The sequence below is a fragment of the Symphodus melops genome, assembly GCF_947650265.1.
Source record: "Symphodus melops genome assembly, chromosome: 11".
Taxonomy (NCBI): domain Eukaryota; kingdom Metazoa; phylum Chordata; class Actinopteri; order Labriformes; family Labridae; genus Symphodus; species Symphodus melops.
The window spans coordinates 1,110,189-1,124,915 of NC_136701.1; the positions used below are offsets into that span (position 1 = coordinate 1,110,189).

Sequence of the window (14,727 nt, forward strand, 5' to 3'; positions counted from 1 at the left end):
CTTATATGAAGAGTGCGACCTCATAGTGTGTGTGGTCGCCGGCTTTCAGTCGAGGAAAAATTACTTTTATATGACACATCCGTTTTTATTGTTTTATGTTTTATAAGAGATAAACATCTTCGAGAGAAAGTCGGCAGTGGCCAAAATAAGAGAGAGGCTGAATTTGACAGATATATTGACTCGCCCTGTTTTACAGAAGCAATGTCTTACAACTGCTTAAAGGTTATAAAAGGGGAAACACTCGATTACTCCGTTGGATTATTTAAAAAAAAATTTATGTCCACAAATTTTAACAATTGATTTCAAAGCACAAATATTAATGAAAAGATCAGAGGTCAAATGTCGCAGCGATCAACACACGCAGGGGAAACTGGACCACGATAGGATGCAACTGTGACAACACATGAAATATTGACTCACCTCAGTTTTGTGATATAAATTATTTTAGATACTCTATAAATTCTTTAAAGTACTATTGTACTTTTTGTATGAATACACAATAACTAATTACAGTGAGAAACTATTGTGTACTAATTTTATTTTATTTTTTTAAATAGTCAGGTTTTGTAGCTCAGAATAAAAAGAAACCTATGTATGTATGTTTTTTTTTTAATCTGTCTGTAACGTGGTTATTTTTTAAAGCTTTCTGTATTTAGCTCAGGTTATTAAATGGTTAAATTGTTTCTTTGCAACAATTATGCATTTTTAATAGTCTTTATTTTATCTAGTTATTAAAACCGAGGCTCGAAGTCATTTAAATATATCTGATCACAGACCACATGCAGAAGGAGTATAAACGCCCCATCTAGTTTAAGGTACCCCCCCCCCCCCCGTACTGTATGTGTGGCTCCATAATGGGTTTTGTCTCTGCTATATGTCTTTTGTCTAATTGGATAGCCATAAATACAATGTAACAATTAAGCAGTGGCATTCGTTCTGCCTTTAAAAAATGGTGAGAGAAAATGAGAGTGTCAGATAATGGGTGTCAGCATGCACAAGATTCTGGACTCAGCCTGCTCCGGGAGCAGATCCTTACAGTTCTATCACATCTCCTCATGACTGTGCCAGCTCATTTGGACTTAAAGCCATTATATGAGAGACTACTCTCGTAAAAATGATCACAACTCAATTTCTTACAGAGGCTAACACAATGTTCTTGAGCGGCCGGATGATAATGGATGCTGCTTTGTCAGCCAGATTTTGAGACGTATAATAGCCGCATGCCCTTAATTAATCAGAAATGTGCAAGAGAAAAGCTTCAGTTACCATAAAGCTACAGCGTCCATCTGCAGGACTTCAGCAGGAACGCTGTCGGGAAAAAAAAAGGGAGAGTAAAACCTGACAAGTGCACAAACAGACTCCAGAGGGCAGCAGAGAGCAGAGGCTGCAGTTCAACATGATGTCTGCATGAAGGCAACCTAACCTGGTCGGCATGGTAACGGTCTTATTTCCGAGGAATTGTCGCCATGTTGATTTATGTTTTGTAAAAAAATCAGAAACAAAAGACACAGAATATTTCAACTCATTTATTTATTTTTCATTCCTTCTTGTTCTCACGATCCGAGCAAGGCGGACAGCCGGACTTCATCCCCCCCCCCCCCCCCCCCCCCCGATGGAGTCTGGATCCTGGTGGTGGAGGTATGCCGGGTGTGATGAGGGGTGGGTTAGGGAGGCTGTACAGTGTCTGAAGTCTGCAGCGCTGGGCAGAGGAGGGTCGCAGCGAAAACAGATCATGACGTTTGACAGCAGAAGGATGATTGGTTGAGAAAAGAGACTCACTACAGGATTTTATTAGGATTATTGTCCCCTTGTAAACAATGGAGCTGGATGTAAGATTTGTAATTTTAATACTTTTTGCAGAGAGGGAAACAAACAAAGTTTAGGTGAAGGATTATCTGGAGAGATGTGGACAACATAGGTTTTATATTCTTCAGCAACAGCTGGAGGTTGTAACAAGGTAATCTGGGAATCTGGGAAGGTTCAATCTTGGTTTGGGAACGACCCCACGATTGTGGGCCTAAAATCTGATCCCGATTATCCTGCAGTCTGAGGCAGGTTTGAAGGCCAGCAGGTGGCGGTAATCGCTTATCGTCATTCCAAAAAGGAGAAACCGGAAGAGGACGGACAAGAATTCGGATATATAAACCGTTCTTACGTTACGAGAAGACCATTTTCACACCGCTGGCGCTCGCCACTCGTAATATACGAAGGCTCCTTCTTATCGGTAATGTCTGATAAAAAGTTTAGTTAAGTTTTTCCATGTTTGCTTCTTCACCTTCGTTCCATGTGGCGACAAACAAAACTCTATTTTGTTCACTGTTTGCCCAAACTGCAATACTTCAGTGAGAATCATAAGGATATCAATACTTGTTGCCACAGCAACCAAAGTTAAAGTCCTACAAACCCAATGTTGGGTGTTTCCTTAATAGTTTTTATTGAACCAAAAAATCAGACATGGACCTGTCCAAATGTCCTCTGCTCTGATGTCTGTCTATAAGAGACAGACACAGAACACCAACAGGACTTAAAAAAGGAAAAACGTCAGTGTTCAGAGAAATGTCAACCTGATTGATCCACAGCCGCTCTCTCTCTCTCTCTCTCTCTCTCTCTCTCTCTCTCTCTCTCCCTCTCTCTCGTCAGTCGTTTCAACGCTTTGATAGAATAAAGTCATGAGACAGTTTTAAAGACAGTTTCAAACGTTCATTTATTGATTTGATTTGACCAGATTAAGTGAGAATTTAAAGTGTCCAATCGACCTAGAAGCATGTTTTTGGCGTGTGGGAGGAAACCGGAGACCCCGGTGAAAACCCACTGCAGTCACGGGGAGGACATGCAAACTCCACACAGACAGGGGGCAGTGTCTGCTGTGAGGCTGCGGTGCTAACCACCGAGCCGCCGTGCTGCCCTGTGAAGCTCCGGGAAGTTTGACTGGCGACACACGAGATGATTTTAGGTCCTGATTTTTGGTCCCAGTTTGTCCTCTTACCCTGTAAAAGATCTTAAACATTTTTACGTTAAAAATTGGTGAAAACTTGAAAATCATCTCGTGTGTAGCGATGAAAAACTTCCCGGAGCTTCACTCCTGACCTCGTTCTACCTACATGACACCGACTCGGTTGGAGGGGAACTTTCTCCTGAACCAGGACTTCATCCGCTGGAAGAAGTTCTTCTTCTCCTTGCTGTCGCTGTCGTCTGGGGTTGGCGGCGTCTCGTTGTCCTTGTGGTCCTCGGTGTCCTCATTGTGCTCGATGTCCTCGTCCTCAGTGTCCTCGTTGTGCTCGATGTCCTCGTCCTCAATGTCCTCAATGGTCAGACTAAACACACAGAAAGAGTTTTGTTCCGGTTACTGTCGTTACAACTTTAAGGAATGATCTTTCATCCAGTAGATGTCGCTAGCTGTTAAAGGGCTAATGCTAACCCACTTATGTTAGCTTGTAGCTTCACACTGCATGTACGTTTAAGCAGACGTACTTTTTGATTCTCTTGGTCATTGAAAGAGTGGAGATAGTTTTAAAAACATGCTGTATCGACAAGTATGGAAGTGGACAAATGTGACACCATCACTCAAATATTGACATCAGAGTAAAAGAGGATTAAATGTGCTATATGTGTGTGTTTAAAGGTTCTCTCACCTGACCAATGTGTCCTCTTCCTCCAGCTTCGACGTGTTCTCGGGTGTTGCAGGCCGGACTAGGATCACCCCCGATGGAAAGACTGTGGGAGGAGGGCTGTGCTGGTCCTTTGGAGGATCGACGCTCTCCTTCTTCCTGTTGTGTTCAAACATTAACTGTCAGTTCTGCAGACTTTTTAAAAGGAACTATCTGCAAATCAATCAGTGAGATGATGAAACATGACATAATATATAGACACATAGAAGTACTGAGAGCCTGAGCAGCATCCATCAGTTAGAAACAACATCTACTTTGAAAAGTTCAAGTACTTACTGGGTGATGAAGGGGTGCTGGAGGACTTCATCGGGAGTGATCCTCTTGTTCTGATCAATCGTCAGCATGGCCTTCATTAGCTCGATGCACTGCTCGTATTCTGCAGCCTCGTCCTTGTAATCCGCTGAACTCTAGTTATAAAAAACAAAGAAGTACACCATCAGTCAAGACATCATCCTGGTCCTCCATAAAGACAGAAAACTGACAATGACCGTGCAAGAAGCTTCCCACTTTACCTTTTTGAGATCATCCAGAGATGAAAACGTGTGTTTGTCAGGGGCTGCTGGAGGGTACTCTCCAAAGTACTCCTTACGAGTCTGAAAGAAGGTTCAGTGTGGTCATTTGAATGTTTCTCTTCATCTAACTAATCAACAGCAGTCCATAAACATCATTTTTATGCACACCTTAAAGTATCACATGAGTCTAAAGAAAACAAAGAAACAACGTGTAGTACCTTGATCCTCCAGTAGTTGGCCTTCTTATTATAAATAAAAAAGGCACTTCTCTGCTTTGCTGTGTTCAGAAACTCGTCGACCCGACCCACGATCTCCATTATCGTGCGCAGCTGGAAATGAAACATATCAACACATCAACAACAAGAACACTTCTCTTCTTAGCTACATGCTAATGCTAACATATGAAGTTCTCTGCAGCACTAAAAGCACATTATGTCCCTCCGTCCTATGTGTTAGGTGAATCCCTTGGTTTTACATTTGATTTACTGCTGTGTGTGAGTGTATTAGCGTTAGCTACAAGCTAAACAAAGGGTTCAGGAGTGTGTATTTGTGAAGTTCTGCTTTAACATAGGTTTAATGAGCATCATTAGCTGATGCGTGAGCTAAAAGAGTCAAGCTTTGTAAATTACTTACTGTGTCATATTCCTCTTTCTCAAACAGGTAGTAACTGAAGAGCATGGAAAACATCATGCAGCCCACTGACCACATGTCGATGGCCTCGGAGAATGGCTGACCCAAAATGATCTCAGGAGCCCTGAGTGTTGAAGAAAAGCATTTGATAGAGTCAGTTACACTGTCACGTTCCAAGGAGTGAAAATACAAACATGAATTAGGCAAACAATAGATTTTTCCTCGTTGGGAACAAATGAAAAAGTATGCTGACACATAATCAGCATGATTTTGGATCTTACCTGAACGAGACTGTTTGCAGCGTCATGCCCTGCTTGGCTTCAGATTTATCTATGGCCAAGCCAAAGTCTATGAGTTTCACTCTGAAGGGTCGTTGGTGGTCCACCAACATCACGTTGTCCAGTTTGATGTCCGTGTGGATCACACCGATGTTCTTCAGAGCTGTAAGTGCTGTAGCCATCTGCAAGAACAATACACACATGTCAGAGACTGTATCAAGGTTAAACAGACGGTTAAACTTGTGCTTTCTATCAGAAGCTGCTGAATTCATACCTGTGTGATTATAGTCCTTGTGTCAGTTAACGTCATGGGGGTCAAGGAGTTCTGACTCATATATTTGTATATGTTCACTTCCAGACTCTCAAAGACCAGCGCCTCGCCTTTCTTCACCATGAAATATTCATGGAACTTGACGATGTTGTGCTCGTCAAGTTTTAGCTCCATCAACTTTTGAAGCATGGCCACCTGGAGAAAAACGACAAGATGTTCACCAAAGTTATAATCTTTGACAAATCAATATACAACATGGGCATGTGAATGGGTATGAGAGTTATTCTGTGTGTGTGTTGGGGACTTTAATAAGCACAGTCCAGTTGCATAAGATGCCTTTGTGATCACTAAATATAGTTATTCAATATGATGCACCAAATATAAAACTGTCAAATCTCTATTTTATGATGATAACTTCAAAATCTACCAAATGTCTCACCTCCTTTCTGCAGCTTTGGTTAAACAAGGGGACCTTTATGGCTACAGGATTGTTGGTCTCTCTGTCCAAACACTGCAACACTTTCCCGAAGCCGCCCTTGCCCATGACCTTCAGGACCTTGTATTTGGGGGGGAGATTGTTGTTAGCCTGAACTTTTACGATTTGCAGCATCTGCATAAGTCCCACTTTGTGTTTGCTGGTCATCTGGAAAAAAGAAACGAGAGAAAATAATGAGAACAAAGTTACTAACAATCCTGTTTCATCTCTATCATCATTGTGTTTGTCTTAAGTCTGTAAATGTTAATATTGTGCAATTCTTATCTCTGTCTAACTCCAGTTTGGACTAAACAAAGAGCTCAGAAATTTAGGAAATATAAAGAGGAACTCACCTTTATCAAAGAGTTTGATTTACGTTCTTCAGTTCAAATAAGTAGCTTGAAAACTCGAAGCTTGTGGTTTGTCCAGCTGCTCAAACTGAAATGATTATTTTTTTAACTCCTGTTCATTTAGAGTTTTTCAGGATTCCGTGAGTCCCTGTGAGGTGGCGATCAAAGCCAACGTTCTAAATCTGATGTTCCCACGGCAACAAGTGGTTCAGTGTAACGCTCCATGTTCCATTACCTGGGAGAGTCAATAGACTGGTGTAGTTTTGAGTCCTAAAACCAGGAAGTGAGCTAGCATTTTTGCGCCCTGGGTTCCTAACTCTAAAAGTCAATGTGGATTTTGAATGTGTTTGTGTTTAGACTGAAATAAGGTCTGTGGTTCACACAAGCTGAAGAGATGTTGATGTTTTGTTAGACGAGATAAACTACGTTAGCTAAGACCCCACTTGTGAATTTTAAAGTTTTTACACAAACTTTAAACGGCGAGTAGCTAGCAACTGTCATTACAGTTGCTAGCGAGTAGCTAACTGAAACTACAGTGATTGTCACGTCATCACGCCGGGAACTCTCTCCCTAATCCTCCTTACAGCTTCTCATCATGTTTTTCAGTGTTCTTGCAAAAATTAGGTTCATAAACAACTTATTAAACCAACGTTTAGCTAGCTTGTCAAATCCACTGATTAGATCAATGGCTGTCCTCATGGGCGGCTGTGGTTCAGTTGATAGAGTCAATTGTCTCTGCACCGGAAAATTGGGGGTTCAATTCCCAGATCCTGCAGCTTATGTGATGTGCCCTTGGGCAAGACACTTAACCCCAAGTTGCTCCTGCTGCTTCATCTACGGTGTGTGAATGTGTATGAATGGGAGTAGTCAGAAGACGAGAAAAACTCTATATTATATATCATTTACCATATATTACCCTATAATTACTGCCTACTGATAGTTAGGAATTATGAGTGATGATAAATTATGATCTTAATACGCTTTGCTTAGTTTAGAACTTATCAGGTAGAGGTTAGCAAAACAAGATTATAATTTATGCATTACAACTTCCTACCTAACTATCAAAAAGGAGTCATTGGGAGAGTATTGAGTGGAGTCAATGGCCTATTAGCTTTAGAAAACGTAGGTTACAAGGTGTAACCATGGGTCTCTGAGTGAAGAGACTATCTCTAATAGTCTTACATATGAAATATGTAGTGGAGAGATAGTCTCGATACAGATTCAGATTCAGATTTATTGTCCTTTTTCAGGGAATTTGCTTTCACCCTCGTACAAGGGACACATAGACAGACAGACCCCAAGATACATAAAGACATACATTACATCCTCCACCGTACACATTTAACACAGAAAACAGAAACACACGTGTGATAGAGAACATGTAGAGTAAGGTTCTAATAGACTGGAAAAGTGATGACGTATTTTTGGATGCCAAGCCAGAAGTAGCTTCGCAATGGATTTGAACAAGAAGTCTCATTAGATCATTACGGAAAATAATCCCTGTGTCAAACATTTCTGATGTGTAGCTGCTTTGTTCAGCTGGATAATCTTTACATATGAACTTCAATGATATGAAGTTTGAAGAGTTAATGCAGCAGAGAGAAGTAAAAAGCTAACGTTATGCTACAAGCTAACTACACCGCCGTTGGTTGATTTTGATGTCATGACCGTTATGTTTCAGGCGCGTAAAAACTTTAAAATCCACAAATTGGGGTCTTAGCTGATGTAGTTTATCTTGTCTAACAAAATGTAAACATCTCTTAAACTTGTGTTACACACAGACCTTATTTCATTTGTCTAATCACAAACCCATTCAAAATCTACATTGACCTTTCAAGGTTAGAACCCATAGTGCTAAAATGCTAACTCACTTCCTGGTTTAATTAGCATGCTAATAATAAACTAGTTTATGGTGAATATTGTGACTTTCAGTTGAAGTGTTACCTTTTACAACCAAAACAAATGTATTGTTGTATATTTTTAGGTGACAGTAAAGTAGATTTACACTTAATGTTATATCTGTGTTGAATTCCAGACTCACACAGAGAGCAAGTGAAGCTATTATCATGCAGCCCTCAGGCTAGCTTTCAGGATGCGTTTTGATCTTTGACAAACAAGCCTGAACTCTTTATATCAACCTGTCAGCAGGGATCTACTGTTTGACTTTACAAATTGATTCATCAATGTGTTTTCTGATTGGTTTGCTGACAGCGGCACAGATTCCCTGACTGATAGCTCTCTCTCCGGCCTGCAGGTCAGCGCTGAGATGAGTCCGCTCAGACGAGAGAAAGGCTGTTACCAGAGGGTGCTGTGGTTGCACAAGGTAACCTTCACTCTCTGTGCTGGTCAATATTTCAGCACCAGAAGTATCAAATATTGATTATGGTGCAGAGCCGAAAACTGGAAACAGACTTTCTGATTTATAATGCTTCTTGATGTACCAAGTGGAATCATTTTTATGATTCATTTCCTTTTACATATACATGATGTTTGGCCTCTCAAAGTGCTGCAAAGGAGGATACTGCCACCTGCTGGACAGAGGAGGATTGACAACAAGACACTTGAACTGTATTTGTACTAAATAAAGAATCATCTCACTGGTATTAACGTATATTGATATACAGCATACTTTCTATATGTTATTGCCAATAAAATCAAATTCCATCTAATTGTTTTCCCCGATAATTCCTCTTGTGCTGAATAACAAAATTAAGCTGAATCCTCACAAGATTCCTTCACCGAGCAATGTCCTAAATCCTTCCCCCCGTCTCAGCACATAGTCCTGATTACTCCCATTAATATTGATATGCACCAGTTAGATGACACAGTTCATGTTATTACAAAGCATGCTGACTGCCTCACTTATAACTCTTACAACAATGCTTTTCCTAACATCTAAAGGATGACCCAGTTCTGAAAGAGAGAGGACTCTTCTTTTCCAACCAGCACACTGAATTAATCACAGCTGACACATTTCAGTGCCCACAGTTTGGATGTTATTTCATCTGTCTGAATAATTAGGGCTGGAATATTGACAACTGAATTAAGTCAGCCCATTGCAAATATTAAAAACAGTGTTGGTTTACCCTGACTTTAGACCATTGGTTGTTATTACACATTCAGCAAAACAAGCAGACATGTTGATAATTCTGCGTGTTGTGCAATCGAAAGTTTCAAGTGATCAAGCGTACCTTTAACACGGGCAGGTTTACTGAAGTACGCTTTGGTTTAGTCTCTTTAGTTTTAAGAACTTTGAATAAAATGTTGTTTTTTTTTTACAGTAAACATTTGTTAGTGAAAGGGGAAATGATTACACGCAAATACAGAGGAAACAGGAGTGAAATAGGAACAAATGAACAACAAACAAACTGAGGTTAAGTAAAGTTGTTCTCTCCTCAATGTGAGAAAAACACAAGATGGTTTATACAGTAATTAATCCAACATACAGTTCAAATGTAAAACTTCAGGCAAAGATTATTGAAGTTGTGTTCTGAGTCTTCTTTGGGGCGGCAGTAGCGCAGTCTGTAGGGACTTTGGTTGGCAACCAGAGGGTCTTCAGTTTAAGAGCAGGACAAATCTGGAAGTTGGTTCGGTAGCCAAAGAGGTGCCAGTGGGTGCTATTGAGCAAGGCACAGAAACCCAACCCTGCTTACGTCAGCTATGACTCATACCAGAAAAGTGATATCATTTTCTGATATAATTATTTTTTATCTCTCTTGAATAGTCTTTAAAACTCTGCTGGTATAGTTAGATTACCTCAAAATGGTTTCCGACAGAAATATATTTACTTTGGTAACATTTAAGAATTCAATGTTTAAAAGTAAGAGGATCTTGATTTAAAGCACAAATATTACACACAATATGCTCTTTGGTAAGATGATGATTATGTTTGAAATAATTCAAGAAAAACTGCAGGGTAGTAAAAAAAAAAAAAAAAAGGGAATATTCTCAGACATTAAACTTCTGCACATGAGAGTAATTTGTGATTTTTCCCCACCAATCCGAAAGAGAAGACAACAATGAATTTATGTTATGGAATCTGTAGAGGGAATCTTCCTCTGTTCATTGTGAACATGTATGAGGTCAGGCATGTCGAAGTCCTGTGTATTTATAGTGGGGTTGTAGCGCCCCCTAGAGGCCAGAAGACAGTTCTTGCCTTAAAGTAGCAAGAGGACAAGATAAAAGATGCAACTAAGCTTGTTTTAAAGTTGGACTTTTGGAGAGCAAAACAGATTCAAACTCTCAACAATGGCCTATGAATCATTCACGTGGCGCTGTTGTATAAATTGGTGGGAAGAATAAAAAAAATAAACATATAAATCTTGAATAGATCAATAATCCCTCTCTTGGCTCGTATGAATTCAGTTGTGTTGTGGCATTAAGAATTAAAACTTTAAACGTTGTGTAGCCTTGAAAATATGAACTTACATGAATGACCAAGAAATTAAAAATGAAACTTTAGTGGAAGAGCAAGTGAAAGAGTTGAGTCATAAAATAAAGTTAAAAGAAATAAAGAATTTTTAAAGTCAATGTACAGTTCTTCCACTTGACAATGGTGACAATTTCACATTATTCTAAATAAAGTAATATAAACCTACATACAGTATTTTCTTTCATCGGTGTGAATGTAAATGATTGTAAAGATAAACTTTAGTGGTTTTTAATGGTTTCATACTCAACTGTTTTCATGTTTTGGTCACAGTTAAAACAACAATAAAGAAAGAAAGGCTGTGCTCAGTAATACACTGAAACGCTGACAAATAATCTTGGAATTCTGCTGTTGTTATTTTCCTAATTCCATTTTTTATTTTCCTATTTTCATTGATGTTAATCTATATTTTTCTTACATGCTTTTAATAATTTTAATCTGTATTATTATTTTTGAACTATTTTTAATCATTTTTAATTTGTATTATTTTTTTAACCATTTTTAATCATGTTAATCTGTATTATTATTTATAACTATTTTAATAATGTTAATTTGTATTATTATTTTTAAACTATTTTTAATCACTTTAATCTGTTTTATTGTTCTTTAACTATTTTTAATCATGTTAATGTCATTTCTTAACGAAAAGCACTACTAGGGACAAGTGTTGTGAATTAGCTTTGGCTAAAAACACTATGATGCATACATAAGATGACTGTTCAAGCTTATCAATATTTTGTATCTGTCCCTATTCAACCAAACCTATAAATAAATAAAATAAAACGTTGTTTTTATCGGTGATTTACGAAATGTTGAGCCGTGGCGTAAACGCAAATTCCGTAAGACGTAAGTAATCGATCCCAGATCTCGAGCGAAGGCAGAGCAATGTTTTCATTCGTGCTGCTGTCGACCTGCGCTGTCGATGGCGTCCGTAATGTCGCTGATTGAGGAGGGAACGTCATAGCACCGTGTTTTAAATCGCTTCAGTGGAAATTATCTCTTGCATTATTTTTTTTTGCTAAACCAGCTTTCAATTAAATCCAGTTTATCTCTAAACCCGCCATGACCGTGGAGCAGAATGTCCTCCAACAGCATTCTCAGAAGGTAAGCTAACTGTGGCTACCTAGCTTTATAGCCTGAATAGCTACACATCTTTGGGCGTAGAAGTAACAGTAGACTCGGCTAGTTTGCTTCCTGGGTTGATTGTCTTCGTCCTGATTTATCATTTTAGTCGGGGTCGCTGTCCTTTGTGCACATTAACGTAAAGTAATACTCAATGTGAGTAGATGTACGCTAGGCCTGTGCTAGCCTGATGTGTTATCCAATAGTTTGCCTGCTAGTCGCTCATGTATCAGTACCACACGGTAAAGTTAGTTTAATTTAAAACCTGGAGATTGTCTGTGTGCGTTGTATGCAACACTGGCCAACGCTTACGAAGTTGGGCGGTTAGTCGGTTGTCTTGGTAACGTTAGTTGTCCTGGTAACGTTAGCATCCTGTGCTAACTGTGTCGTCAACAGAAATAAACAAGGCCAAAGGGGGAACGATTTAATACTAGTACTGCTTTGCTAAAGGGCACATTTTTGGCCTTAAACTTTTCTCTTGAATTGTTTACGAAAATGTTTGTTGACAAAAGTGTGGCCAATGAGAGGGGGAGAACCGGAGCCGAGCCGAGGCGAGCTGTGGGGCTTGGCGGGGATTCGGTAACTCTATCCCTGCAGCAAGCCGAGTGTGTGACGCCTCATAATGGTTAAAGCAGATCACTAGGTTATGTGTGATCATACTTAACGTTTACGTCCAGTCCCTGGACTATTTACATCCAGCCAGGTTAGTTATGTAACCCACTTTTCACTGATGCTACTGAACATGTTTAGTTATGTTTTTTTTTTTCCTCCTTTGAATGAGAAGAAAAGAGAGACTTTGCACTAGAGTTATGTAACCACAGTTATGTTGTATCACACACTGCATGGCATGCAATGCTGTGCCTCAGTTGTTGTGCAGGATTGGCTCTTTATCTTTATTATGCCAAATCCTGCATAGCTCACATAGCTGAAGAACACAACCAGTGCAGTGTGAAATGACTCTCTCATGATGGGCTGTAAACAGAATCTGGAGCGTGCACACACAAGTATGTACTTCAGCCTAAAAGTAGCAGCATTAATAGTAACGCTGTAATGCTGTCTGAGAAAGAAATTAAAACTGAGATGGAGCACAACAACAAAAGTCACACTAATCTTTAGCTGCATTATATCACCTTTCATTAAAGGCATGCAGCTAAAAGAGAAAAACGAGTGCATGTGGATATTTGACACAAAACTAGTAAAGTATGTCAGATTTATTGAGGAGAAAAACAAACCTAGACATCCACATGCATTGCATATAACGGGAAATAAAGATTCAGTGATGAGAGGGGATACAAATACATATTTAGCTGATTTAGATGCACAACTTTAAGTGCATAAAATGTGTTTATTGGATTAAAGAATTAACGCATGCAAACTAAGCAAAACTCGAAAGCCTCAGTATCAGCAATGGCGACAAAGATGGGGCTTAAAAACAGTCTGCTGAGGCATTTTTTTCAGCAGCTGATGGCTGTTGCACAAGACTTAAATATGTTGTCAACAACAATAAATAAAAAGCTTGAATTAGTATTGACAGTGCCTCAGGGTCTGCTGGGATTTAGTCAGTCATTAGAGATGTGCTCCGTCATTAGAGAGCTTCGTGATTGCAGGGCGCGGTGCAGCTTTTCATGTAGTGACCCGTCTGTGGATGGTAGAATTAGGCCGAGAGATTTGTTTTTGTTTGCAAGTCTCACATGCACGTACGACGCAGCGGCGAGGAGGTCAAGAGAGTAGAGAGTCAGTGGGAAAGCCCCGCGTCTGAATATGCACCCAGCTGAATAAACGCGATGTTATTCCCCGAGCTCCTATTAATGGCCGATGACCAGTGTGACAAACAGCCGTGCCCCACATCATGTCACATGGTGTGTGTGTGTGTGTGTGTGTGTGTGTGTGTAGGGATGACTTGGCCCAAATCTGTCAGAGGTATAACTTCCCCTCACACTTCATCAACCAAGCCACTCTCGGTGCCGTTAAACGAACGTGCATCCATCAGCCTCTGTCACTGACCCAAACACGCTGCTGCCTCCTTCTTCACTTCTCTCCAGGGGAGGTGTGTGAGCGTGTGTGTGTGCGTGTGCGTGTGTGGGATCCTCGCTCTGCTAACTCTCGTAGCTCTTCTCTGACTAAACCATCCTGCTGTATTTTCTTTGCTTGGTTTTATGTGTCGATAAAAATCTCCGTCTTCCATTCACTTGATTGTGCGTTGGTCATTCAGCCCTGATTGTCTGATTTTCATTTCTCATTCTCCCAAAGTGACGTGTAATAAAAAAACAACCTAATTTCAAACTTGAATATGATCCTGGGAATAATCCGATGATATTGATACCTGTTCAGGAATAGAATCCAATATAAAGTCACGTTTTATTTTTATCCCAAACATTGCAGAGAAACTTCTGCACACTCGATGTCAACGTCTTCCTGAAACATTGCCGGTGTTTTTGTTGATTTTTTCCTCCCACACTGCTCGCTCGCTCTCTCTCTCTCTCGTGTGTGTGTGTGTGTGTGTGTGTGTGTGTGTGTGTGTGTGTGTGTGTGTGTGTGTGTGTGTGTGTGTGTGTGTGTGTGTGTGTGTGTGTGTGTGTGTGTGTGTGTGTGTGTGTGTGTGTGTGTGTGTGTGTGTGTGTGTGTGTGTGTGTGTGTGTGTGTGTGTGTGTGTGTGTGTGTGTGTGTGTGTGCTAAAACACGTTTTATCTTGGAAAACTCTCATTAAAAAAAAACCTGAAGGTTATTTTGTTTTGTTCTCTGTAGGTCATTTATACATTTATTTATTGATAATGTGACAAGTTGAACAAATAAATATAAAACTATAAATGTCCATATTTACATGATAAGCTGAATAGATGGAGAGAGGGTGGGATTTAATAAGTCATTTATTTTCTGAATGATACTTTCCACAGTTTGTAGTTATTATTAATTTATTAATTCCCCTTTGTGTTATGTAACATGTTCAGAATAAATCAATCAAATGAGAGCAGCTGCAGCTCCGTTTACATTC

At 39.8% G+C, this 14,727-nt stretch overlaps 2 protein-coding genes and 1 long non-coding RNA gene across 4 annotated transcripts in view; 2 read left to right on the forward strand and 1 right to left on the reverse strand.

The window, feature by feature from the left end:
- Window positions 1-2,686: 2,686 nt before the first annotated feature.
- Window positions 2,687-6,660, reverse strand: LOC306831982 (homeodomain-interacting protein kinase 2-like). 2 transcript variants are annotated; one of them, XM_079356312.1, is made up of 11 exons: window positions 6,188-6,660; window positions 5,799-6,002; window positions 5,363-5,554; window positions 5,092-5,270; window positions 4,814-4,934; window positions 4,399-4,509; window positions 4,181-4,261; window positions 3,945-4,075; window positions 3,633-3,767; window positions 3,257-3,314; window positions 2,687-3,223 (listed from the first exon to the last, which is right to left on the reverse strand). In XM_079356312.1, exons 2-11 carry the CDS (start codon window positions 6,000-6,002, stop codon window positions 3,098-3,100), a joined length of 1,338 nt encoding a protein of 445 aa, XP_079212438.1. In that variant the 5' UTR covers window positions 6,188-6,660; the 3' UTR covers window positions 2,687-3,097. The 2 variants fall into 2 exon arrangements, with proteins under 2 accessions (XP_079212438.1, XP_079212437.1); XM_079356311.1 differs by having other exon boundaries at window positions 2,687-3,314; window positions 6,188-6,659.
- Window positions 6,661-8,070: 1,410 nt separating this feature from the next.
- Window positions 8,071-8,853, forward strand: LOC306831991. The gene is made up of 2 exons (XR_013780163.1): window positions 8,071-8,507; window positions 8,689-8,853. It is a non-coding gene; the product is annotated as an uncharacterized lncRNA (long non-coding RNA).
- Window positions 8,854-12,255: 3,402 nt separating this feature from the next.
- The window catches only part of dlb (deltaB), a gene marked incomplete at its 5' end in the record, with an annotated part of 12,576 nt that continues 10,104 nt past the window's right edge, over window positions 12,256-14,727 (forward strand). Inside the window, 2 exon segments of the mRNA XM_079355112.1 lie at window positions 12,256-12,314; window positions 12,413-12,438. Of these exon segments, the coding sequence (XP_079211238.1) occupies window positions 12,256-12,314; window positions 12,413-12,438 (85 nt within the window).

Coding starts and splice junctions, on each gene's coding strand:
- LOC306831982 (XM_079356311.1), bottom strand. CDS start 6,002: ATGACCAGCAAACACAAAGTGGGACTTATGCAGATGCTGCAAATCGTA. Junction 4,935..5,091: donor CTGCAAACAGTCTCGTTCAG/GTAAGATCCAAA, acceptor TTCAACACTCAG/GGCTCCTGAGATCATTTTGG. Junction 3,315..3,632: donor GAAGAGGACACATTGGTCAG/GTGAGAGAACCT, acceptor CTGTGTGTTTAG/TCTGACCATTGAGGACATTG.